Here is a 27,979-nt window from a genome sequence, read left to right on the forward strand (position 1 = left end):
AAGGCATGAATACTTATGCATTCATTACATTCAATATTGAAATACAAAATATAGAACATTCCATATAACAAACAAGCATTTGTAATTCTATGTTTTGATTGGTTAAATTATTGAAACAAATTGAATGTAATGAATGCATAAGTATTCATGCCTCGGAGGATCTAATAATCTAATTGATAGAAAACATACTATATTGAAATGCAAATTATAGAACATTCCATATAATAAGCAAGTCTTTGGTTGAATAAAGACTACGACACTATGCAATGCACTAATAATTCTAAGAATGAATCTATCGCTTTTATCATCATTTAATTTCATGTAAAATCAATTTTTATAAGACATTATTCATTTTTATTTGAAATTATACATTTGAAAATTACTACCTAAAAGTTGAATATTAGATAAAAGTAATGATTCTAAGAATGTATCTATCGCTTTTATTATCATTTTAGTTTCATATAAAATCAAAACTTTATAATATTTTATTTAATTCTCATTTGAAATTATATCAATGAGAATTACTACCTAAACTTTGAACATTCTATGAAAGTAACTTCATAAACATAAAGAAATTATGTCCAATAAATCCAATAGTTGTTTTGTAGAGACAGATATTTAATTTCCCCATGACCTAACTTTATGTGCATTAGGTCAAGACTCTCCTATACATGTGATGTCTTCTTCACAAGAAAAATGTGTTGATTTTTAACATTCTCTTGTGACAACACAATGGTCTTGAAAATCTCTCCAATCAATTGTACATGTGATATGGATTGACCTTGATGAAAATAAAGAATCTTAATTTTAATATTTCAAACCTTGATAGAAAGAGAGAATCTTAATATAAGATTTCAATCTTTTATATCAATTGGAATTAGAATGTTTGACGAGCTAACTATGAGTCATGTCGAAGTATCCTACTATGGAACAACTACCCTGTGCTTATCATCTTTCATAACACACATGTATTAAAAAACAACAAAATTGACACATAGCTATCCAATGACCCATGACCTCACCAGGCCAAACCAGTAGTTATAATATCAATCTGAACTAATGCTCTACCATGATATGTAAGCCAATCCAAGGAAAAATCCCCAAAAAATGTCAAGTATACCAAATTAGCATGAATTAAAGCCTCACAATCCTCCTCCTAATCCATCCAAACAAAAAGTCAGGGAATTTTTTTTGTTGGCCACCATAATCACAATATCTTATTACGTTGTTCCGTGACAGAAATCTTGAGCACTGGGAGTAGCTCTACCCAATAACAACAACAACCGGCTTAACGACCGGCAACCCTCACCACGTCAACAGACACCGTCTATTGCAAGAAAAATCAACGGTTCTATTCATTATAAAGTTGTTGAAATGGTTTAGCTGCTGCCTTAAATACAATTGTATTTCCCTCTAAATTCCCCGCTAAAATCAGCACTACCCACATGTTAGTTTCAATCAGTTCTCATGGCAGCTCACCTCATGCTCTCTGGTTCTATTATGTGGGATAAAGCTTACAGGCCTCTTCCTTATCTTTTTCTGGCATCTTTTATGGTATGGTCTGTATTGGTTTGCATATGGGTATTCAACACGTGGACCAAACGCCATTACCAGGTACTCTCGACTCAGCATCATAAGATTCTAGAGTAAAATCAGTTGTGTTGGAGTGCACTGTAAGATACCCAGCTTGTTCAATTTTCCCCCGTAGCACATGTAGTATGTTTGAGCTGTTTTAGTTTATGGGTATTGATTTTCAGTACATGATTGTGGTACATGTGTGTTTGTTTTTTTGTCTTTCCACAGAATGGTAATTTACAGTGGATGCTGACGATTGTTCCTGTCATGAAAGCTCTAGTGCTTGGTCTGTCATTTCTGTTCTGGTAAGTTTTTATACGAATTCCAATACATGAGCTGACTCTTTTTTACTTTTTACATCTATTTTTTTCGTATGAATATATGGATTTGACAATCACTGCAACTTTTGATGTCCCCTTGAATCAATTGATCATTTGAACTTTTGACTGCGGTTTTGATGTTCCCTTGAAACAAACGATCATCTGAATTGTCCAGCATAAGTTGGAAAATGTTTAAGGTTTTCTTCTTTCGTCTTTCTAATTTTTTATTTATTTTTGTTGTTTTTTTGGTAGAACTGCAACAGCCTTTGCTACATGATTGATGATAGGATTCAGAAATTTTCACATGTAAATAACTTCAGACACGTAGGTTTAAGCTTCTCAATCAGAAGACCAAATTGGGTCATCGACAAGGTACTTACGGTTACCGCACAGGCACGTCTGCGTTAGACTTATGAAGCACAAAGACATTCATTCATTGGTGAGAATCGAACCGATGACTTTGTACGTGTGAATATGAATCAACTAAAACTTAAAAGATCAAAACGGGTATCAGCAGGTAAACACTTTGATAAGGTTGAGGCCAAATGTTTTGTGTCAAACTGCCCAGTGCATATAAAGGCAAAAGCCTCTTGGCAGGCTATCTGACGGAATTATGCATGTTTCAACAGTGAGTGGCCTACAGATGGTATCTAATGTGCAATAATTTGCCTCGTCTCTTTCATAGCATAATCCTATACTAGATAACTCCTGAGTTCTGAGATAGATATACAACAATACAGATAGGTTAGGATTCAATCAATTTATTTCCAAATATGCTAACTTGCAAACTTTCATGCTTGAAAATAGGTTATCAGAGTTTGATGGAATTTAGAGAAGCGAATTTCCAAGTACCCCAGTGCCCAATAGGAAATTGCCGTGTATTCTTAAATCCTGGACTCGAAGATACACCCTCACGAAATTTTGAGATGACTTAGATGAAGAGTATTGGTCTATTGTATTGGGGTCTCCACACCTAAACTAACTTGTGGCAGAGTAGGCATCTGGATATCAAGAATTTTGTCTGGGAAAACATCATCACAACACTTATGTGGAATACTCTTAGAATCAAATGAGAGGGACAGGAGAAGTGGTTCGAGGGCCAGGACTTGTACCTGTGGAACACATATTAGTTATTATAGGGAAACACTTATGTGGAATACTCTTAGAATCAACTACTAGCTGATTAATCTTTCCGTTACAATAAGAAATATTTAAATCTCCGAAACCTGGGGTATGTTGACGTTTTGAAAACGGGTACTTGCTTTGAGACAGAGAGCAGCAGAAGAAATCTCCCAGAGGTAAGGAACAATCCCTTACATCTGTGGATGCCTCAGGGGATATGCTATTAAAAAAGGAAACAATAAAAAATCAACGAAAATACTCTTTAAGACCTAAAATGTCAAAAGATCCCACTCAAGCATGCAAATAGTAATCGCATCCCGGAAGGAGGAGGGTTGGGTGGCCTTGACGAACAACTATACTTTCCGTAATGATTGTATGTTTATAACAGTTTTATTTACTTTATATTTTATAATAAATGTGTGTGCATGTATACCATATATATCATTTACAACTCTAATGCTGAGCCCTAATTCTGAAATTGCCACTCCCATCACTACCTCTTCTCTGAATACTTTTGTCTTGTCACTGATACGAATAATATGATAATTTGTGGGAACGTCATAGGAGCTACTGCTGATAATAATAAATCTGGGAAAAATAAGTCCATTTAGTAAAATTTTATGTAAATTATTGGTTAATGTTAATAGGAAAAATCTGTAAAATAATCAACCAATTGTACAATACTCCCAAGTTTTCCCTGGGATTTTCTATTTTTATGACAGTAAAATTTGGTTTATTACTATAAGGTACTTACAACTCACCTACATCTCCAATCAAATTACAAGAGAGCATTTACAGATGGATCAAATGTGTTTGATTTGTAGATTGAGTCATGCTACTTAAGAAAGAAGAAAAGGCAGTGGGAAGTGATCCTCAATCTCTTGATCAAAATAACATGTTTGTAGTTTACCCCACAATTGTTTTGGAGAATTATGTTCTTTTTATGATTATGAACTATAGTTTGCTGCAAGTTAAAACTTTGCGTTTCATCTCATATAAATCTCATGTTCTCCAATAAATCATTTACAAAAATGAGGCTTGATCACTATGGTTCTCTAAATCATCCTGCTTTGTGAGTGTCAGTCATTCAGACACATTTCATGCTTCCTGAGAAACCTACTGTCAGTGAAGTCTGGGTTTTATCCATGTATATATGGTTTTGGCCCTGCAACATGCTAAGTGTCTTTCTCCTCGAGGACGAGTTTTACTTGTTGATCCAATATGGATCATTATGGGTAGATTGATGTCCTGGTAGGAACATATATAGATTGTTTAATGTAAGTTGTTTCATCATGTCAATAACCTGTTTCAGAGACTCTTTAACATTAGTGGATCCATGCTTGATGTTATGTGTAGCCAGAACTAGCTTATCTGTCTTTTTTTTTTGAAAGTTTGTTGGAAAATACAATCTAACACCTTTTTATCTTTGTGATTTTCAGGTTCTCGTGTCTTCATTTAAGCATGTGCTCATTCTGGGTTGCATTTGGGATATTTGTGACCAGAATATTTTTGGAAACAGCTTGTTTTGTTGCTTTTCTTCTTATTTCACATGGTTATTGCATTATGCATGAGCAACTCTCCATTTCAGAACGCCGTTCTATAGCTGGCATGGTGTCCTTGCTGTACCTGACTCTCACTGGTTATAAGGCTGCTGTGCCACAGTTTTCTGTAAGTTGCTTGAATTGTATTGATCCTCTTTTCCTATTCTTATTTCCTTTAATTTTGTGGAGAAGTGTAATTACTATCATAGCAGAGACATTCTTTCTCTATTGTTTTTATGTCTTTATGCAGCAGTTTTGTACTGCTTTTCTTGAGTGATTTATTAAGGTAGACCAGATATTTAGATTATAAGAGGATATTTCTGTACTCTGAAACTAAGATTCAACAAGTTGCAAAATGCATTCAGCTTGCATGACTTCAATTTGTTTGTTTATTTGGATTATCAATCCTTTTCTTTGGAATTATCTTTTTAGTATGTAGATGGAAGTTGTTTGGAAATATGAGAAGTGAAAGTTGCTTTGCTGCTAGTATTTTTGATGTGCCTCATGAATAATTCTTCCATATTTATGTATGCCATAATCATGTCCAAGACTTTTTGTTACATATACCCAACTTTAGTGGCTTTGACATAATACATAGGTAGAAGCATTGGAGCAACTGGTATGTTCAACATTTATTCTTGAAAACAAAGATAATTGAAGCAAGCAGGTAATATTATTTAGTTTACCACATTATTGAGGATGTCAGTAGGCAAAAGAAAAACCATTACCACCTGGCATTTTCAGATAAACCGTTTCATCACTGCTTAATTCTAGGTTGAATCCTCTACTAGCAGTGTTTTTTTTCCCTTAAGGACAAGTAGGACTATTTTATGTCCTTTGAGATCAGTTCTACTGAAGGAATTGTAATTGTTCTCATTCCAATTTCTTTCTTTAAGAAGATAAGTCTGAAGCTGGTCTTGGATCCTCCTCTGTTTATTTAATTAGCGTTGAGATCCCTGTATATTGTGTAAGCAGGATCCTAATTAGGTATGCCCTGTGGTTTTCAGGGGTTTGATGATTTTCTTTGAGCAGCCAGTTCTGAACTGCTTGGGTACATTTGAACAAAAGGTTTAAAAATTATTTTAGAGTTTTTTCTTTTCGGCTTTAATGTTTTAGGTTTAACTCTTTGCTTTTTTTTTTCTTTTAAAATTTTGCCAGTTTCAGAACAGCATTTGGCTGGAAGTGCCCTACATATGGGCCAAAAGCCTGTGTATGCGTATGCAGTATCCTAACTTGGTATGCCCTGTGCTTTTCATTGACAAACTTGAGGCAAATTGGGTGCATTTCCAGGTAGTACTCAGTCTGGAAACAAAACATGCTTTGCACCTCATACAAGTACAAGGGACTTAGGAGCAGAACCTGTAACATTCACAAATGGGAAAGGATATTAGTTAATGAGAATTGACAAATTTTTGATCAATTCGGTTAATTTTTAGTTGATGAAGATTCTTCTTTAATCCTTGTGTTCTTTCCAGTTTGTTAGAACTTAGATTCTTAACTCACTAAGAGTGAGGTGGAACTTAACCTTTTTTTAATATTAAACCAAGTGTTTGGGATGGGGAGATGCGTTTTCGGGATAGATTTTTTCAGGACAACATATTTTAGTGGATGGTAGGGGATATAGCTATTGAAGAAACAAGGGAAATTTAAAACCATAACAGTTTCAAATATTCATAACATTGATAAGGTATTCATCATATACATTATAGAATCTTAATCATAGTTTAAAAACATTCACCTAAAAGTTTAAAAAACTCAGGAGTTGGCAAACAAATGGGGAATAACTCCGCAATAACTTGACAAATTATTGAACATTAAAAAAATACTTTAATTTTTAAAAATATGCATTTTATTGAATTTATAAACCATAGTACTAATTTCCTTTGTATATATATCAAAATTAAAGTTTAATACACTTCATAGACCAAAAAATGAGTTCAAAGTTTCAATACATATAAACTTCCAGTTCCAAATACATATAAACTCCTAGTTTCAATATCAACAAAAATTTCTATGACTAAAGCTTAGAAAATTTTGCTGCTTCTGGTCGGGTGTTGTGGAAGTGGTATATTTGTGGTATCCTCAATAGGATCCTCAACATAAGCCTCAAACATAGGACCAAGATGTGTATACGGTGAACCTGCCCCTAATGACTTGCAAAACTCACCTTCTGAAGCCTTATATGCTGCCACATTTGCTTGCCATTCAATTTCATTCCTTTTCAAATCAACAATCTCATAAGTAGTAAACAATAGATTCATATCCTTAGGCCCAACAACCAAATCTGAATATGGATCAATGTCATCGAGGTCAAGCACATGATGTGTATCCTATCCCAATATCTTCTTTTCACATGGTTGAAGGTTGTACCACATAAACACAAGGTCATTCAAGCTCTTTTGTGTTAGTTTGTTGCTGTTTTTTGTGTGAATGGCCTCAAATACACTCTAGTTGCATTCACAACCAGAAGCACTATGGGGCTGGAATAGAATGTGGATAGCAAGCATTTGAAGATTAGGTATTGTGGCACCAAAATCTGCTTGCCACAAATTTACAAGGACGACATTTATAACTTTGCAAGAAATTAAGAACTTTAGTAAACTTAAAACTTAAAAGTTGAAAGAGATTCTAAACTAAAACTAAAATATTATGAAGGATGAAAATAATTCACTAGTAGAAACATTAATAAATAAATACATTATTAATAAAATCACGTTGCTATAGAAGTGACTTGCAAGTGATTGAAGAAGTGAAAGCATGCTGTTGAAGAAGTGATTTGGAAGTGGTTGATGAAGTGAAACATGTTGCTGCAGAAATGACTTGCAAGTGGCTGATGAAGTGAAACCATGTTGCTGCAGAAGATGCTAGTAGTGGCAAAAGGGACTTGCTAGTGGTAGATGAAGTGAATTTCATGATGTTGTTGAAGTTCTACTTCTGATGAACTGCAATCCATGGTGTTATTGAGCTATACATAGCCTGTTGACGTAGATGTTAGTAGGTGTATAAGTGACTTGCAAGTGGTTCATGAAGTGAAACCATGTTGCTGCAGAAGATGTGCACTTTTTTGCTACTATATATATGGAAGAGGGACCTAACCCCTTAGTTAATTGATTAAAACAATCAAAATAGAAAATCAGGAATTTCTTACCTCACTGTGGATCATCAATTATTTTCAAGGATCCTTTACTTTGCTTGTTTTCCTTCAGCAATGTTTGACTCATTCCATCTACCCCGCTTTGCATTAATCATCATGAATTGGAGAGGCTCCTGGACCTCCAACAGGCTCCTGCACCTCCAACATCTTCTCTATCAAAATAATATAGGTGAAATATATCACAAGAACATTTTTTTATTGAAAGTAATAATTGTATGATACGTAGTATGTCAATGGTATATTAGTTGGGTTGCTTTTTTTCTTTTGCTTTGATGAAATATTTGAGAGATTTTAGGAAATTTAAGTCTATTTAAATGGGAAAAGTTTGAGATCTTTGGAGCAGAACTTGGAATACTGAATATAATGTGCAAATTTATTATGGATCGAGTTCTAGGCCTAGGGATTAGGTCCAAACTGCATTGGCTTAAAGAGGGTGATATAACATTCAGTTTTTGTATTTAAATAGCTTCATTTCAAAATGGTGAAAAAAGCTATGGGTATTTACTATTAATTGTAGAAATACCAAAGATCTGCAATTCTACTAAGCTTTTCTTTTTTTAATTTTATGAGGATCTTTTTTCTGTGGTACATTAGATTGAGTGAAGTTTGTTCATCTCTAACTCTTTTGGGGGATGAGATTAGGATGTTGATTTTTCAATAGAAAAAGAAGTTACTGAATATTGGTTGTATGCACCTTTTAATGGTTGGGAAGCTATGGAATGGGCCAGGGCTTCATGTCAGAAGACAATTGTTGTCCCGATTGATTTTTTTTGCTTCAATTTTCATCTTTTTTCATGTCTTTGAAACAAAGAATTATTATACTATTATTGTATTCGTAGGCAATTGATTCACTCTCCAATCTAGTTCCTTTGGTTCTTATCTTTTAGTTTTTGGACTTAAACATGAGTCATACATTGCACATGCATTGTAAAAGATCTTTGCAGGGTGTTTTGCAAAACTCAAATCTTTAATTTATTTTTCTGGCCAACTAGGTTTGAACACAAGTAACTAGATAAGTTGCTTAATTTCTATTTATGTTATTTGATCTGCTGAATTTTTCTAGGGAAGATTCAACCTAATGTCCCCAATCAGACAACTTAAGGAAATGGATGCTTTTTCAAACATGTGCAAGCTGGAATAATGAAAAAGCCAAAAGAAGGTGCCAAACCCTATTGAAAATTAATGTTGATTAACAGGATGTCAAAATTGCAAGCCCTTATCAATCAAAAAGCATTCTATGAACTTCAAATCCGAGCATCCTCAATTCTGTTATGAATTATGAAACCCTCAAAGACTGAAATGTAATCACTGTACTGATGTATGACAGATGGAAATGTATGAAACCCTTGTGTATTGCTTCAACATGGATTATAAATAACTATGAGGGCAGATCTGAAGTATTTAGGGACTGGTATGAAGCAAAAACCCTCATACAAACTTTATAATTCATTCATACATGGCAGATCTGATTTCTGTGATAAATGACAACTCAAAATTATAGGTAACAGCTCACTTTGAGCAGTTACAAGCCCTAGTTCAGCACATGTAAAAACTGGCAATCAATTAATGAAGCTATTTATTCTAAGTTACTGGGTTCTTCTGAACTGGTTCCTGTTCCTGTTATCAACCAGTCTGGGCTGAAGAGTGTTCCATAATCAGGCAGGGATGCTTCCTATCTGCTCTGGTGTACTCCCAATCTGCTCCTGGGCGCTCCCAAATAGTCTTGCAAGTGGCAAATAACTAAAACACCCAAAAAATGATTCAAAAAAATAAAATAAAACACAAAAACATTAAAAAACCCAAAAAAGCACCCTAAACTCTAAATGAGTCTTGATGTTTGTTGTTTGACAAGCACAACTCTATGTCACACAAACTCATTTTTCCTATTTTATTTTTGCATTTTGAAAGGTGCATTTTTAAGGAGAAGGATCGCAAACTACATAATTTTTCCCATTAAGTGGTGAATTTTTGAAAATGGTGTGCGCTAGACTCCCAAGAGGGGTGCTACCTCTCAATCCTATTGGGGTCTCCACTCCCAGCCCCCACAAGTTATTGGGATCTTTTCATATAACAACTTGATTACAATTAGGGGGTTTGGGAGTAGAGGCCAAAATTAGACAATTATCATAATATCATGGATCAATGATGAAGTTTCATACTATCAAAGATACAAATGTCATTATTATTATGAAATATGATATTCTATGATATATCAAATGTATTTGCAATTTTGTATATTTTTAAAATTTTCTACACATACACACACATGCGCAGATACACATATACATATCAGCCTTACCAGCTGTACTGTACCCAAGGATTTTTTTTCATACAAACGCACCGCAACCTCGTACTCATACCCACCCCTATGCTAGATCTGGTAACTTAATATTTATTTGATTCCAACTTATGAATAATCAATGAATACACTTCCAATAGACCATACAAGTTTACAACTGTACAACAAGCAGAAACCCTCCAAAACATGTGCAAATGCAGGCTGGAAATGATGCTTCAGCTGGTGTAAATCCTAGCTAATGATGGTGGCTTCAAACAAGGCTGTATGGTAACCTTATCCAATGCGGTGGCGGTTGGATAGTCTGCAATCTACGGAAAACAGATCCGAAAACCCTTTTTCAATGGCAGCAATTGACGAAAACCCTTTGTTAGTCAGCAGCAAATGGTAAACTGTCCCTAAACCCTTGTCAAATCAGTAGCAAGCAACTGTATGGTGGTGCTAGGAGTGAAATTGAAGCCTGAGAATCACCAAAATAGTAGATTTAATGATTGAAAAGTCTGAAATAACTCACAACAGTAGCAAAATAGTCCAAACCCTGGGTGCAGCATTAAATATGACTGGAAACAATGATCAGATGCTGGGTACAGCCATTATGAGGGTTGGAAACATCAAATAATGGCCAATAATAAAGCAATCAACACATATCACATATGTACTTTAATGACATCGTAGCAAATTGAAAATGACATAAAATCCCTAAATAGTTTCCACCGATTCAGAACAATTGTGGTTCTTGGGTAGAACCACCTCTAGTGGATAAGAGGGTTTTTTGTCTTTGAATCCAAATATGGTCACTAAAATGGTTTTTGTTTTTGGATCTCCCACACCAAGGGTTTTTGTTGTTGAATGCTTCAAACTCCAAATTGGAAGGAAGGGTGAAGTGACAAAATCGAATGCTTTGATGTGAGCCTTGCGTTCTCTTTTATAGGTATTTTACTTCACTCTCTCTATTTTATTTTACTTTTTCCCTTCAAATATTTAAAATATACTTTAAAATCACACATAAGGCCCCTTTTCGAATTTTATTTTGAATAAAGTGTAAAAAAGCACTTTTGCAATATTACATAGGAGCTAAAATAATATCAAGTGATCAGGCCCATTTAAAATATTATTATTTTTATTTCCTTTTCTTTTTCTCTATTCTTTAGCCTACAGGAATAGGGGATAGGCCAGAGGTCTTCTCCATGGATCTAATCCTGAAAAGTGGGACAGGACATTCAACTTACTATTCCTTCTACAATTATTGAGTTTTGCATCACTGAATTACTATTCTTTAAGTTTGCAGTTGTTTTGTTCCATGGTTTACAACTTTAACACGCTCCTAAGTTTTGCAATAACGGCTTTTGGGCAAGTTCTTGGTCTGATAATAGCCATACTGAGGGTTAAACTGAGAATTAACTAGGCAATATGTATGATTCTCGTCATTCTTTGCAATATTTTTCTCACATTCAATTTTTGGTCCCTTCTTTTTGTATATTCAGGAGTATGACAAATATGGTTAATCACCCGCCTCAATGAGTGTTGAGTAATAGTTATGCAACTTTGTGTCATGTTGTGTTTTCTTTAGATATTGATGGCATCAATGGCCAAGTTATCTATCCTCTGTAAATAATCTTTCCTTAACTTTAGAAGATGTTTATTAAAAGAAAACTGTGATGTATCATCCTAGTTAGTTAATCTTTTTAAGTTTTTATGGCCATGCTCACATTAGAAACATAATTTATTCTAATTTCCTTTAAAATCAAGCTAAGGTGTTGATTCCCTTGATTAATTTTGGTGTAGAAGTGATTATGCAAATTAATCACACCTAATTAAAGTAACACATGGAAAGGCTTACATAGTACGTTCACTAAATAAATCATAGTTCATGTTCTGATGTGCAGGTGTTTATGATGTTGATCTATCTTTTGATGCTCTATGTAATCTTTCTACATCTGTCAAAAAATATTGCATTTCTAAGAGAGCAGCTGCGGAATATAGAAGATGATGGTGTTCAAGTTATGCATACAGCAGTCTATACCAAGTATTCTATGTTCAAGTAAGGGACATGGATATGCCTGTTTCCACTATAGAACTAGATGATAATGTGCAATTAATGTTTGAACACTCTTCCCACTTTTTCCATTTTGGACTAATTATTTGATGGTTATTGTTTCCATGTTGTGTGCAGGAAGTTCAAGGCTGCAATGCTGATGATGGTGTTTGTTGAAATCTTGGTATAAGATTGTAGTGCTGTATATTCCTCATTTCTACAGCATCTACTAGAGCTTGCTTAAGTCTTCTGACACTTTTTTCTAATTTCAGATGAATTTAAAATGCAATGGAGTGGCAAGTGAATACTGGATTCATTTGCTTGTACGTGAATGGACTGAAATCGTCATATTCTTCTATATCGGGTATTTGCCTAGTATCCAATCATATAGCACATTTTACGAGAAAATGACACCATCTTAGCTGCTGTTCTTTTCTTAACAATTAGTAAGTCATTTTTTAATGTTTAGGTTATAATTCTATAATTTTGCCAAAAAAAAAATTGATCTTTGACCCACCCAAAATGTTATTTCCTATATTACCTTGAGTTTCCAGGATGGGGGGATGCGTTTCCTAAGCCATTTTTGGGGATGGCTAGGGGAAGGCAAAGGAAACAGCTATATAAATAATAGAAAATTTTAAATATTCATATGAAAACATGGATAAAGCATGCATATATACATTATAGAACCTTAACATATAATATTTGTGTTAAATAACTTAAATTGAGAGTTCACATGAGAGTTAAATTCAAACAAATTATCAAAACTTAAACATTAATGCTATGGGACGGCCAGGGGTATCCCTGAGGCGTCCCTGCATCCCTGGGATGTCCCTGTTTCCGAGACAGGTCAAATAAGCCCAGGGACATGTCCTCGGGTAAGCTTGGTTATTTCACAAGTAGTGCAAACAAGGATGTCTACTTGAGGTACAAAAATACAGGAAAAAAGTTTGATAATGGTAGTAGGTTTGGGACATCCACACCAAAATTTTATTATGTTATTATCTCCAAGATCAGCTACATTTTTTGCATAGTGCAAATGTTTGGCCAAGATTCAAACTTTTTATATGGAAAAGTTGTATTAGTTCTTAAAATATACCAATATTAAGGATGCTAGGAGGCCTCCAAGTCCTTTGGTGTAATGTTACACCATGTTCTTGGGGTGGGGGGTATTGGGAGTGGTACTCAATATTTTATGATGGGTAATACAGGGAGAGGGGTTGTGTTTCAGGAATAGCTATACCCCCAAAATATTAGGGGACAACACAAAGGACATGATAACAAAAGATATAAAAAGTATTAAAGTAGAAATGGGGAAGTATCATTTATTAAAATTGTCAAAAGGATTCACAATAAATTCAGCTTGGGACATGAAAAAAGTGCTCCTGGGACACTCTCATTGGTCTTTGAACTGTTCTCAACATTGTGGGGATATCTAGTATTCACCATTAATTCCTTTATACTTTTTTTATCTTGTCCGTTTGCCAGCTTGATTGTGAGGTCGTTGGGGTTAACTATCACATGTGAAATTTTTTTTGTCACTGTTTATGCTACCCCTTTTCTATGACCTTGGAGTCTGCCATCTTACTAGTTGTCAGTTCTTCTTGCTTAATGCCGATGCCCAATGGCATTTCCAGGTGGTTTGTCTTGTTTGTTTTTTCCTAAAAAATTATTGCATATGCTTCTAAAAATATTTAAAGTCTAAAATGATTCTTAACCCCCAAAACATCTGGACCTCTATTTTTGGTTTGATCAAGTTTTTCATTTTTGGTAACCTAGCTTGCCAGTTGATTCAATTTAAGTACTAACTTAAAAGGGGCTGAATATCTGAAAATGAAGGATGTGTAAAAAATAGTAAGTACTGACTGCATTCAGCGTTTGGATTGTGCAAAGAATGTTCACAAGCAAGTCAGTGTTTCTTAGATTAATTAGTTGGGTAAATTAATAAATTATAGGTCTATCCGCCCAAAATGATAAAGCATATGCAATTCAAAATATACATAAAATGAATGATCATAATGGTGTTAAAAGACAGCATTAATAGAAACAGATATTAGCTTCAATAAAACACATAATACTTCCAATGACGACAAAGACCAACAGACTTTGCAAAAAGAAACCACAAAATAGGGGAATTTATCAAACTTCCCAATGCTTCATACTAAATGAAAAAATACTCACCCCTCATAGCAACCTCCTCAACCTACACCCAACTGCCTTATACACCAGCATCCTCTTGAGGCCTTAGAGTTGTTCCCTCTAATGAAGGGACATACACTCTATGGGACACCTCTTTGCATCTATGAGCATGATAAATGGAGACCACACAAAACACAGAAATATTATACCTGCTGGAAAGCTTGATGTGGCCCCTAGCATGGGTCACCGTAAGGCATTCCAGGACTTTACTAATGTCATCACAGTAGGCCTGGAGCAGATACAACTCACAACAAACACATTTTACCTCTTGAAGCTCCACCTTTCCTTTGACTGTCAAACCTTCTTTTATAATAGGCAACTCATTTTTAACCTTAACTCTTGATGCCTTAGTAGCTGAAGGTAACACCTTGTTGCCAAATTCCATAGGCAGAAAAAAATGTAGCAGCCATAGCCTCAATTCTTCATTCGGTAGAGCCTTCACCAACTTTGAGATGAAATCCTTGTCAATTGTAACCCTCAATCAGGGAGCTCCAGCTAAACACATTCCTTCTTCCCTAAAATCACTTTTACAAACCCTAATTTAGCTTAGTTGGACCAAAAAGAAAAGTCCAAATGCTTGCCAAAGACTTTCGTTGGTGTTGAGGATCACGAATAGGGACCTTGCTTTGTGCCATGATTAAAAACAACCACCGCAAGATCAATAGCGAGAAACCCCACACCAAAGCCAAATACAGACTGTAGCCTTTGATGTTGGAGCTCTATGATCCATTCCTTATTCTTTGTGAGTGATTTTACAAATCCTAATTCTGCTTGGTTGGAGCAAGAAAAAATTGAGACTAAATGCTTGCCAAAGACTTTCCCATTGTGTTGAGGATCGCAAAACTAAATCTTCTCTATTTGCACATGAATAAATACAACTATCTCAGCACCAGCAGCTAGAAACCTCATGCTAAAGCTAAAAACCAGATAACTACAAGCCACCACAACCATACTACCAATTGAGAAAGCCACAACATCTTAAATGGTGAGCCTTCCCAAAACCAAACAGACATGACATCAATGGAAAAAATTTGCATGAGCCATACAAGCTCAATATCTTTCACCCATATATCATTATCAAACACCTTCAACAAACATAATCAGCTTGTCTGTTCAAACAAAAGCCACCATAACTGCCTTAATATTATGACCTTTAGATCATCAAACAAAAAGAAAAACCACAGGGGCTTATAAGTAAGAAAAGAATTCACACCTTTTCTTGAAAATGGGAAATTGCTATACAGCTCTGATAGGGGTTCTTGATCAACCCTACGATTCACAGGGAAATCTGCTCCTGCATCATTCTTTCTTCAATAGCGTTGGTAAAACACAGTTCTAAACATAGAACTCAAAGCAATTAGTTATTTTGTATGTCTCCTTCACTGCCACTTGGGACATGAGCCCTTTCTTAGAGCATTGATAACCACCATGGAATCACCATCTACAACTAAATTCTGTGCACCTATGGACAAGGGAGCTGCTATACATGATACCTTTCCTTCCCATTCTGCTTCATTATTAGTTCTAGTGCCCCAAAAGAGAGAAACATCATGAATAAAACATCCATCATCTTTTATGATAATGAAACTGGGACTTGCATTATCTGGATGACCATGGGATGCACCATCAAAATTCAAATTTGCAATCTTTTCACCTCTTACTCTGTGAGCAAGCAAGTGTTGCAAATGAAGCGTGTAGGAGAAAACATTCCCCAAAAGAAATTGTTACTAGCTTGATCTTTCATCTTTGCATATGGTATGAAACTAGATTTTACTAGTCATGCTTTCAGAATTCAATTGCGAGAATGAGAAACTAGCTTTAACATTTGATTAGGATGTCTATAACCTGATCTTTGTGACCCTATGGTATGAAAAATGCTTTGGATCAGTGTTTATGAAACTTATGCACTTCTCTCAAGGGTTTATGGCACTTGCACTCTTCTTTCAGAAAGAACTTTTTGGGATGTCTTGCCCTTCATCAGACTTGTAGTGTAATGGAAGGATTGAGCAAGTTATGTTTTCCCCACTCATGGTATCTGCAAGAAAATAGAAAATCTGTTATGCTTTCTTGTAATATGTTATGTATTTAATCAATTCTAAATCTTTGTGACTCTTTGTTGCCGCTTTGATTTGGAAAGGTGATTTGTTAGGGAAAATCCGAAAATGTGGTTGGTCAGGGCACATGGGAAAGAGATTAGGAAAACTGGAATCTCATTTCTGTGGAAATATACAAGTAAAATTTCCTTTCACATGAGATTTTGGGTCCTATCAAATTTAACAGCTCTTTATGTCTAGAACAAATGTCCTTAAAAAGTTCCGTTCTGGCAAATAGTAGCAAAATGATAAATGCTATCTTTTCTTGCATTTTCTTGGAGAGCTCTGCCAACCAAATAATTTGCAATTCTTGTGATGTAATATAATATTCATGAATAAAAAAAAATGAACTATACCCTAATTATCATTAACAACTAAATAAAAAGTTTAGTGGGTGAGTTATGATATTTATGTTATCGAGTAGTGCATATTAGCTTATAGCTTGAAACAGATAATCAACAAGTTTTTTCCAGTGAAGGCTAATGTTAAGCAAGTTGACCCTGACACCATTACTAATGGGTTTAGACCGTATCTTATGGACTTGTGATCATGACAATCAAGTGTGTAGCCCTGTATTAACAATTAAGTTATTAACCTCGTAGACATATTGCAGATGTTGATTTGCACATTTTTTTCTTGGATATGAAAACTTACTGTTTGTGATCCGTTTCTTCATTTCAGCAATTTCTCTCCTTTCCATATGCTTTTAAATGGTAAAACAAACTTGTTTGAAATGTGCATTTCCTTCTTCTGATTCCTTTGCCTGTTTTTGATCAAACAGGTGGACATTCAGATCTCGAGAGCTTACTCCATTCTTTACAATTGTCCCTACTCATAATTCTATGCAAGAGAGAACATTGCCACCTATTTTCAGTATTGTAAGTAATGCATTGTACCTTTATAAGAATCTGCTTTGGATTTAAACCATTGTAGTTTCCTTTTCCATAAATGAAATAAAAGGAACCATGGCTTCATTAAAGCTGCACAAATGTACATAGAGGATAAAACTTGTCTTATGGTATTGCCTTATTAGCTTCACTTCATTATTGCAACAATAATTACAATTAAAAAAAAGAAACAATTATGTAGTTTCCAAAATTTTTTCAACCCTTGTTTGACTCTTTCTTGATCATGTTTAAATCCCATGAAAAACAGGATATGCAGTATTTCCAGTTCATTTTGGTTTTGAATTACTGAAGATATTGTTGTTGGGCCTTATCAAAGGAATCCATCAACCTCTTTGTTTTTTGGCAAGAAGACCTTGCAGTCCTGCATGCATAACTTAATACTCTCCCATGACTACTTTTAATGCCAATGTTAAATCTCTTTAAATTAATAGACAATAGAAATTTTTCTCCAGGCTAATTTTGATCCATTAGTGAACACTTTAAATTCATCTGGAGGCACATCTCAAGATTATTGGCTACTTTGCAGGGTACACACATCTGGTCCAAAGCACTGGCACCAGGTTCACCTGACTATGCCTAGGGTGCACCATGGACGAACTGGGTTCCTTGTGGGTACATGGGCGTGTACAGTGTACCCATAGGGAACCTAGGGCATCCAAGGCTCCCCTTGGGTGTACTTGGGGTGAACCCATAGGGAGGGCATGCACCCACAGGGAACCTGGGGCATCTAGGGCACACCTTGGGCATACTTGGGGCGAACCCATAGGGAACCTGTGGGTCCCATGGCCAAAAAGTGCCCAAAAAACATAAAAAACCTTTTATTTTTACTTTTTTTCATTAAAACCCTAAAATTCCCCTAAAATATCATTTCACCCTAGACAAAGAACATTTTGTTCTCTTCATTCTTCTCTTTACACATTTTCTCTAAAATAAATTTGGCTCGTAGGGAACGAAACATTCCCCCACGCCTCCTCTATCGTTGGGTTTTTCTCATATTTTACACCTTGTGCAGCTTATCATTGCTGCCCCTCAAACCCATGAGGGTCTCCACTCCCAAACCCTCACTAGTTATTGGGATCTCTTGTCATATAAGAAATTTGATTACAATGAGCGGGGTCTGGGAGTGGAGACTAGAATCAAGATTATAGACAAATATCACTATTAAATGCCCAATTGATATAGATAAATATTAAATATTTAACTATCAATTGGCATTTATGTCTATCTTTACCACTAGCATTTTGTCATTTGGCATTGATATGTATATAAATGTACCCAAATGTACCATACCCAAGGGCAAAAAAATTGCCCGTACTAGCATACCCGGTTCTCATACCTATACCCACACCCGTACCCGTACCGACAACTTAGATTCTTGGGTCTAAGTAAATCTGATTTTTTTGAAGAAAAACACTTGGGCCTGAATGAGTGAAGTGAAGTGACATTGTGCAGATGTTCAACCAGATTTCCGAATAGTACCAAAAGAGTCTCATCCCATTGTAACAAATTTTGTTTAACTATCTTGAAGGATAACAGTACAGATGATTACTTTGTATGAAGCTGCCAAGACCTGATAAGAGACAAAATGTCGGGAAAAGCAAACCATGTTCTCAAATTTGAAGAATGATATCTCAAGTAGATGATCTAACCTAATGAATAACTCAATTGACCACCTGATTTGAACTCTGATTTCATTGATACTTTTACAGAATTCTCACTTTTTTGGAGCCAATAATAAAATTGAATAAAGTAATCAAGTTGCTCTGCAATATCTCTTTCAGGATTTTTTGGGCATGTTAACAGACTGAATTTGACTATTTATTAATTGCAAGAAGACAAGGTTGACTGCCTCCGGTTTCCTTTGGAAGACAAGGTGTAAGGCAACTTTTCATGAAGACAATTTCCTCTTCATTTTGGTGGAGTTGAGGCTTTTTAAGCAGGATTTGGTTATGCTTGTCAAAGCCAATCATGCCTGCTTCTCTAAAAGTATGGATTATTTGCCTTTAGGGGCGCAAGCTCATCAAATGTTATCTTTTCTAGCTTTTCTAGGGTTGGAATCTTCATCGTACTTCTTGATGTAATATAAGATGCCGTACTTTTAAACAGTATATCACACCCTTTTAGAACTCCCACTCCATCAAAGAATTTTTATGAATCAAAAAATTAAATTCAACTGAATGGTTGTAGAACATGAGACTTGCCTTCTTAGAAAACCAGATGGTGCTAGAATTAACAGCCAAAATGAGAGTCATGCAGAAACATGAATCTAGCTTGTAATTTGATTGGAGTAGGTCGATTTCAGATGCAGGGAAGGAAACATATATAGAAGCTATATACAAATCCAAGTCAAATGAATAACAACTCAAATTATCAATAACATGCCAGAAAGCAATAGAATCTTCCCGGTAAGAAAAGGTTAGTAGGGTTCTTGGGAATAGCATTTTCACTAGAAAATTATCAAAGAAAGGCTTGGCCATGTACATCACAAATGAAAATATCAAATAAGGGCCTGTATCCTGAAAGAGAAGAATTTGATTACTTTGGCATACTTAATTCTTCAAAAATTTCTGCTAAACTCAATTGTTCAAGTTTTGCTGCAAAAATAAAATGTATAGATTTCTTAAATTCCAAAGATCAGCTTCATTGTGTTTTTCATTAAGTTACTGGTTGTAGTACTGGTTCAGGTTCAGGTTTGAGAGTTCAGTTTACGGGTTCAGTCAAAATCTCTTTTGGGGTTGGGTCTGTTTTGGGTCCGTCCATACAAAAACATATAATCAGAAATATATACATATTTGCAACAGTAATCAAGATCAAAATCCACCACATAGAATCTTATATTATATAATAAACAAAACCAAGTGGTATAATCTAAAAATGGCATAGGATCATGACGTAGTCATTGCAAAAATACTCAAATAAAATTTGGAGAGTAGAAAGATTTTTAAAAATGATGTAAACATTGGAGTGATCAGTAATCATATAGGAATGTGAGGATATCATCATTTTACAACGTATGAAGATAGTGACATATGTTCATAGAATGGATAGGAAACAATGTGCCCCATAATGTTGGCTCCATGTAGGGCAATAAATAGAGTGAAAGTAGCCATGAATAAAACATGTTAGCATAATATGTAAACGTTGTTAACATTAACATGAGCAAGTAGGGTTAGTACAAAAACATAAGATATAAGCATGGTAATCATGGAAGATCCTGTAATCATCACAATAAAATATCATGTTGTTGAAATATGTAATAGAATGGTAATCATTATGATTAGAACATATGGATAATCATCTAAGTCTATCATCATCATATTAGAAATGTGGCAAATGCCATAAGCATATGCCCCCCTTGTGGGGGACACCCCCCACCCACTCCCGCTTCACGTCCCCTCTCCCCCTCCACACACACACATATAAACCACCCCTTTGTAGCCTACCCACCTCCAACACACACACACACACACCCTGATCCTCCCCTCATCTCCCTCGACGCACCCCGCACACTCACACATACATATATATGTAGAGCATGGGAGATCCAAAAATCAATCAATAATGGTGTAAAGATTGTTTTCCATCAAGTCATCTTGATCTCAATTGTGTATTTGGCAATCACCCATGAGGAAGTGGCCTTTTAATTTATAAACAGGTATGACTTTTAGTAAAATTACTTGAAATATGCTCTCATAACTTAGAAGATGGATTGTGCTTAACATTAGCACTGTTCTTTGGTACCTAACTAGCAATGGGATTTCCAAATCTAACTTCCTTTATCTGTTGATAAGGATGGAACCTTACTTTCTTTGAAACATATGGATGATATGGTCTTGCTTTACTTGTGGTGTAGGACAAGAGTTATACTTTTCTTTAATTTCTTGGGATCCCTGGGAAGCAATGAAGAGGACTTAGTGTGGTCCTGTGCTTATTATTTTCCTTTCTTATGGAAAACCTCTTCATTTGTACACATAGATTCCTAGATTCCTTGTTAGTATGGATATAAGGGTCCATAGTAAAATGACTCAACTCTGAAAATGAATCATTGGGGACTGTGATGACTCTCCCTTCACTCACATATTTAAGTCATTGATGTATAACACTAACAGAAGACACAACTTTCACATGTTCAAGCCATGGCCTACCAAGTGAAAAATTAAACCTAACTAAAGAAGAAACAACACAGAAAAACATTTGTAAGAATAATACTTCTACATTAAATTAATCTGACTTGAAAATAAATTACATGGGTGCCTTTCATAGGCTCAAACATTGACTTCTGATTATGAGTGAACTCAGTCATCTAATTTAACATTGATTAGTTAGAAAGATTTAGGATTCCAAGTAGCATTGACTTCCAATTGAACAACATGAGGAGGATATCCGATATTATGATTTATCAGTATTCAGAAATGATTATTTTGCAGAAAATAAATAATCTAGTGGTAACCTAAGCTAATTAAACTAAAATAAGCTAAAATTAGCATGATAAATGACTAAATATTAGACACCTAAAAAGCCCTCTGATATTTTTATTAAAATCCTGATGTGATATTTTGATTAGAAAGATAATGTTCTAGTCATTTAGATCATGTAAACCTGATCCGTTATCAGGTTAAATAGGAAATAAACTAGGGTGTTAAGTAGGACTGACTTCTAATTCAACAACACGAGGTGGATATTAAAATTTATTGACATTTATAAATAATTATTTTGCATAAAATTAATAGCAGCAACTAAGCTACCTAAACTAAATTAAGGTAAACTTAGCATAACAAGTGTATAAATATTGTACACCTAAAAAGGCATCTTATATTTATATTAAATCCTGATGTGATATTTTTATTAGAAGTCTAATGTTTTAGTCTTTAGATCATGTAGACTTGATCTGTCATCGGGTTGGAGATGCCTAAAGTATTACAAGTTAGAGCTCCTTAAAGAGATAACTTTTTAAAAGTGCATAAGATGCTAAATAGGTCAGCATAAGGATAGCATTGATTAATTATGTTATGTACATCTGTCTAATTAATTTTGGTGGTTGTAAACCAATTGTTGAAGACTAGTGGTTTCAGTCATGCAATTAATTAACTGTTCCCCTTAGTTTATGGGCGCAATATTTAAATTAGTAAACTAATTTCTAGGTTGAGGAACCTGCTTTAAGTTTGAGAATGCATGGTCCTCAAGAGTGACTTAAGGTCAGCCCCTCATCTCTCTTTACGTTTTTTTGGATGTTTTCAATCTCAAGAGCCTTCCTTCCTCAAAGGAAATGATCTTCCTATAAGTGTGATCTCTAAATTGGCAATGCAAATATTAATATTATATTTTCTGCCTTAAATATTAAAATAATAATAAAAAAAAGATTCTATTGTAAGAATCATTTGCTCTTAAACAAATGTACATACATGGATTTCTATCACTAAATGTAATGTAGCATATTTTTAAAATCCATCTTTTAAATAAATGGATAACATGTTCCTGCCCAAATTTTAGAACGCCTGAAATTAACTGTTCATATTTTGAACATAACTACTTATCCATAGACTGGTTTGAGATGTATTTTCTATTGCTGTGAAGTTCTTGAAAAGATCTATTTATTGCTTTTAAGAATACATTATTCGGAGCTGAAAGACACCACAATAACACTGCTTCACTTTTTGGTTAATTCTACTAAGCTACAAATATACTGCATCAGAATGTTTACTCCAGAATTTGCTACTTGGACTGGCTTGTTCTCCTTAAAATATAGGCTACTGGATCTGTGTAACATAATCTATTTCTTTTTAATCTGTTGGAGGGATGTGGACACATTTTGATGCACAAGCATCTTAACACAATGCTTGTCTCCGTCTGTTGTATCTTATTCGCCTCCTTTTAAGGGAAGATGAAATTATTAACTATAAGAAATCATTTTTTTTTTTTGCAACAAGGGCTCAATTGTAGTCTGGGGTTTGTTACAGGAAATGAATGAGAAGGACTTCAATAACTTGAATTTCAAAGAGTGGCATATTGGAGTGGTAAGTTCAATTAAACATTGAAATGAGTTTCCTGTTGAGCACGTTTAGTAATCTAGGAATACTGTTATTCAGCTTTACTCAATCTACAAATTCTTTGAAATTTCTTACGCTCAGCAAGGGAACTTTTTCTTGCTCTATAATTAATGACAAGATTTTAATCATGCAATATTTTTATTTTCATCATTCATGTATGTACATCTAATTAATTTAGTAAGAAGAAGCAACTGGGGAAAAAGAAAGGGATTTAAAGAGATGCCTTTTAATTTCTTGTCTTTTACCTATTTGAATAAATGCTTCTCTTTCACTGATGACGGGCTGCAGTCAAACGTTGTCCAAAGTAATCATGTATGTGGATATGGATAAAATATAAGAAAAAGGAAGTGGATAAAGTATGAGGAAGATTGTATGTTCAAATATGACTGGATGTGTATCCACTGTTTTTTTAAATGTATTATTTTTAATTAATTTTGGAAATTCAACTGGAATTTACCCTTATTTAAATTTTTGGTGCTTATGTTTTCTTAGTCTAAACATATGGCTACTTATATTAAGGCCGGGTAAGTCTGAAGTTTGTGCTATGAAGTAAGGATTTTATAACACTACCATAATCCTTAGCTTCCAAAATTTTGCATGTCTTTGTTCTAGGGTTGTCCATTTCTAGGCCTTGATTAGTATGGTTGAGCAACTAAAACTGAGATTTTCTTTGGTGGTGTTCAATTATCAGATCCTGGTAAAATCCAGACGAGGTTTTATCTGAACTAGACTTTTTGGCTGGAAAAACCCAACAAGTTCAATCCAGACCATTTTTCCAGTATTGTATATTATTAAAAACAAAAACGTTGTTATAAAATAAAATACAAAAGGAAAGTAAATAGCATGTAAAACAAAATATTAAAAACTAACTTATTTGTTTGTTCAAGAAATATGTATTTTTTTAATTTTTTCAAAAATAAATTCTACTTTTTTTTTTCTCAAACAGAACTAAAATAAACTTGAATCCTGGAATTCCAAACTTCCCCTACCTCCCAAATGAATGAATTGAACTTTTGGAAGCTAATATCTAAGGTTATCATCTTATATCTATCCATATAGATCGTTGCCTAATTTGCTTTCTCAGCTATGTGATCCTTGGGTTTTTTTAGGGTTCTACAATTTCTGCAGCAGCAAACAATTTATTTTTTATTAATATATAATAGTACAATCCTTAGATTTTCCCCTTTTCTAGCTTAGAAGAGAGCAGAGAGAGAAATAAAATTTGGAGAACAGATAAGGAAAGCTTGTGAAATAGCTGAGGGGAGGGCGGGGGAGAGAGGATGGAGCTATTATATAAGGGGATGTTTGGAACTGATATGCTTTGCTTTCAAGTTGCCCCAAGAATTGTCATCTAGATTTGGACCTTCTCAAACATATTGCTTCTAGGTCATATCAAGTAAGAGATATGCTATGCCTTTCAGGCCTTTGAAAGCAAGGGCTATCTTGGGCAGTTAAAATTTGCAACCAATCCTCCTCCTCCACCCTAGCGTTGAAGGCACGTGATAAATGATCTTAATCAATCTTGGCATTAGCTAGAACATTTCTAGCTTCCTTGGCTCCCTCTAGCAATGAGCAAAGATGATCAATCAGGAGATTGGTAAGAGATTTTGGGCTTTCTAAGGATACACTCTAGTTTCCAGCTGGAAGCTGCACTCCAATATTAGCCTGAGTTTCTTTCCACCTCTAGATACAATATCTCCAATTTTGTTGTCATTCATAAACTTTTTACCAAGTCTATTGCTCCCTCTCCTTATTAGTATCTCTAATGATAAAATTGAGGAAGAATCCACATAAACTTCAACTTCATTTCTCAAGATGCATCTAGCCCATTTGATGGGGTTCACACATATAATAATGGCAATAAGACAATGTAGAAGATAGATCACACACCACAAAAGAGATGTGCATTGGCCAAGATGCCTTAATATCCAATATATGTAGAAATAGAATAAATCTTTGAGGTAGGGTAACACTGTACAATATTCCTTGCACTGTACAATACTCCTTATGGAAGAAGCCACTACATGCTATATCTCCAAGAGATCTCAAACACTATATCATACTAAACACATATCCTTCCAATGGTAATTATCTCCTTTACATAGACCTCCCCCTAATAACTTAACGGAGGGGTAATCTACTCATCACCAAATATAATTATTAAATACAGAAATTATCTAAATGATCTAATATAACTAACTTAAGGATGTGTGCCACATGTCAGCATCTCCATCGACTTAAATACATTACAATATCATATCCCCAGGTACATAAGGCCCTCCTTTTTCTTGGATTGCCTCTCGAGGTTCCATCAGAAATAAATTTAAATATCCTCTTTCTAGTGGAGTCCACTTTACTACATTCTGGTTTGCTTTGTTTACAGTTGACCCATAAATGTATACTATTCAAGTGTTATAAACCCAAGTGAAAACAAAATAGTATATGATATTTATGGATTTGTATTCCTTAATCTTGAGAAATAGTTTTGGAAGATGTCAATTTAAGTCTCCAAATGTCTAGAGTTATCTCCATAGACCTCTACGATGGGGAGATGTGTATCGGAACTCAGGTTACAAGTTTTCTTGTAACTATGCTTTTTCCTCCTTCGAAGTTTAGAGCTCCCCTTTTAGATACTTTCTCATACAGCTCCACTTAATACAAAAATCCTTGTGTTTTATGTCCCCACCTCCAGTGACATTTAACAAAGTGAGCTTGAAAGCAGGAAAAGTTCTCACCTCATTAGTCACTCCTGGTATATGAAGTGTATATATGAGATTATCTTGAAATTTGACTTAACTTTGAATTGATCTTTTACAGTCTCCCTCTCCTGGTTTCACACACACTTGCACTTCATTGTTCTTAGGTGCAAATACTCAAATTCAACCTGGAAATTGGCTAGGAGACAGTTTTAACAATGATACAGAGTTAGGTAGCTTCTTTCTCACAATAGATAGCCAGTTCCTTATCTTCTTACGAAACTTGCTTCATCTGCACCTGTGTCCTGGTAACAATATGTTCAGGTCTTTTTTGTGTTAAAAAAAAAACCTGCATTGAGAATCTATATGGAAAACTGGTCATACCTGGCAAAGCTCAAAAACAGAAAAATCCAATTGCCAGAAACTTATTAAATGATAAATGTGGCCATTCTCATATATTTAGCAAAATAAACCATTTATTATATGAGCAATCGGATGTACCACTACAAGTCCAAATCTCTCCTTTGTGTGTGTTGAGATTATTATTTCCTCAGCTCTGAAAATATCATTTATCATCTGCTTTTGCAAATATCTAAAATGAATGACGATGTTAATTTCAATCAGTTGCAAATGTTAATTGACTCAATTGTAAAACTGCATATTAGTAATGTACATCTGTGCTTAGCTTAAATTTAGGGTTAACTCTTTAGTATAGTACCAAGAGGCCTTTCTGTTTATTTGCTTCAGATATAAGCTTTGAACTTTGAAGTAATTGCATTTGTGTTCAACTTATCGGCAGGAATAGTTTTGCAGTTTGGTTTAGTTAAGCATACACATGTTGGTAATGGTTACGTTCTGGGTAGAATACTGGATTACTTAGGTGATCTTCCCTTATAGAAATTTGCATCTGTAGAACCTTAGTACACACCAAAGGGAGTCGCATAAGTTTCCTGTTTGATTTGAGCACGAAATATTTTATAACATATAGAGTGGAACGTTATATTTTACTATCTCCCATGCTTCCAACAGTCATGTATTTTAAGGTATTCTTTTGTTTTATGTATAGACATGAATATGATACAGGATATGAGTTATATTTCATTCCATGGCTGATGTTGGACTTTCTATTTTTTCAGCCTACATCACAGTCCATGGATGGAGATGTTCACTGGCCAATGTTGGTGGTAGTTCAGCATCCAAGTGCATCAAGGGATGAATCTTTTAAAGATGTGCCTTGTTCTAAAGAATCAGTGAGTTGTGTATTAAAGTCTTCCAAATCTAATATCAACATTTCTAGAAGCATAAGTTCCCCCTTACCTCGAAGTCACTCGTTCTCTTTGTTACCTGATTCTACATCTTTAGAAAGTTTGCAGTCCTCTTCACAGAGTTCTCAATATCATGTCCCAAAAGGTTCAAATGGAGAGAAATACTACAAGAATGAAAACCATAATTTATATTCCAGGAACAAAATACATGAGAAGGACATCACGGAACATATGCCAGATGTACTTGTAGATATTAAGGGCATCAGAAACTTTTCATTTGATCCCTCAAGTAGAAGCAAGGGAAAGGAGTGGCGGGAACTTCAGAATTTGGAGCAGCAGTCATTTGTTGTTCGTTCAAGTACTTTGGCTTTATAATGGTATATTGAAATAAGAAAGTTTTACACCAAATTGTGCAAAGTTGTCTACAGTGAATTGGCAAGATTCAATAATATCAGTTGTTGTAATGTCTTGCCCCGTGATCAACCAACTTGTAAAACATAAAGAAATAGAAGTTCACTCTGATGGCACTATTTAATAGATTTTACAGGGGTAAAGCAGTCATGCGTGATCAGCTAACTTGTATATCTTTTGAGAAAATAGAAGTCCACTCTAATCATAATGGCACTGTTAAATAGATTTTACAGGGGCAAAGCAATCGTGCCTCCTCAATTGTACAGAGATGGGGATAATACAAAAGACAATGGTTATCCTTCTTGTTCATGTGTCCC

General features: G+C 34.8%; 1 protein-coding gene across 2 annotated transcripts; it reads left to right on the forward strand.

Moving 5' to 3' along the window:
- The first annotated feature begins 1,008 nt into the window (after nucleotides 1-1,008).
- LOC131072698 (uncharacterized) lies at nucleotides 1,009-27,965 on the forward strand. Of its 2 annotated transcripts, XM_058008935.2 has the most exons (9): nucleotides 1,018-1,614; nucleotides 1,804-1,880; nucleotides 4,457-4,685; nucleotides 11,895-12,049; nucleotides 12,182-12,227; nucleotides 12,316-12,407; nucleotides 17,117-17,213; nucleotides 23,201-23,257; nucleotides 27,123-27,965. In XM_058008935.2, exons 1-9 carry the CDS (start codon nucleotides 1,468-1,470, stop codon nucleotides 27,624-27,626), a joined length of 1,404 nt encoding a protein of 467 aa, XP_057864918.1. In that variant the 5' UTR covers nucleotides 1,018-1,467; the 3' UTR covers nucleotides 27,627-27,965. The 2 variants fall into 2 exon arrangements, with proteins under 2 accessions (XP_057864919.1, XP_057864918.1); XM_058008936.2 differs by lacking the exon at nucleotides 23,201-23,257 and having other exon boundaries at nucleotides 1,009-1,614.
- The last annotated feature ends 14 nt before the right edge of the window (nucleotides 27,966-27,979 follow it).

This window comes from Cryptomeria japonica, chromosome 5 (assembly GCF_030272615.1).
Source record: "Cryptomeria japonica chromosome 5, Sugi_1.0, whole genome shotgun sequence".
Lineage (NCBI taxonomy): Eukaryota > Viridiplantae > Streptophyta > Pinopsida > Cupressales > Cupressaceae > Cryptomeria > Cryptomeria japonica.

Coding starts and splice junctions, on each gene's coding strand:
- LOC131072698 (XM_058008935.2), top strand. CDS start 1,468: ATGGCAGCTCACCTCATGCTCTCTGGTTCTATTATGTGGGATAAAGCT. Junction 1,881..4,456: donor GGTCTGTCATTTCTGTTCTG/GTAAGTTTTTAT, acceptor TGTGATTTTCAG/GTTCTCGTGTCTTCATTTAA. Junction 12,408..17,116: donor GTCATATTCTTCTATATCGG/GTATTTGCCTAG, acceptor TTGATCAAACAG/GTGGACATTCAGATCTCGAG.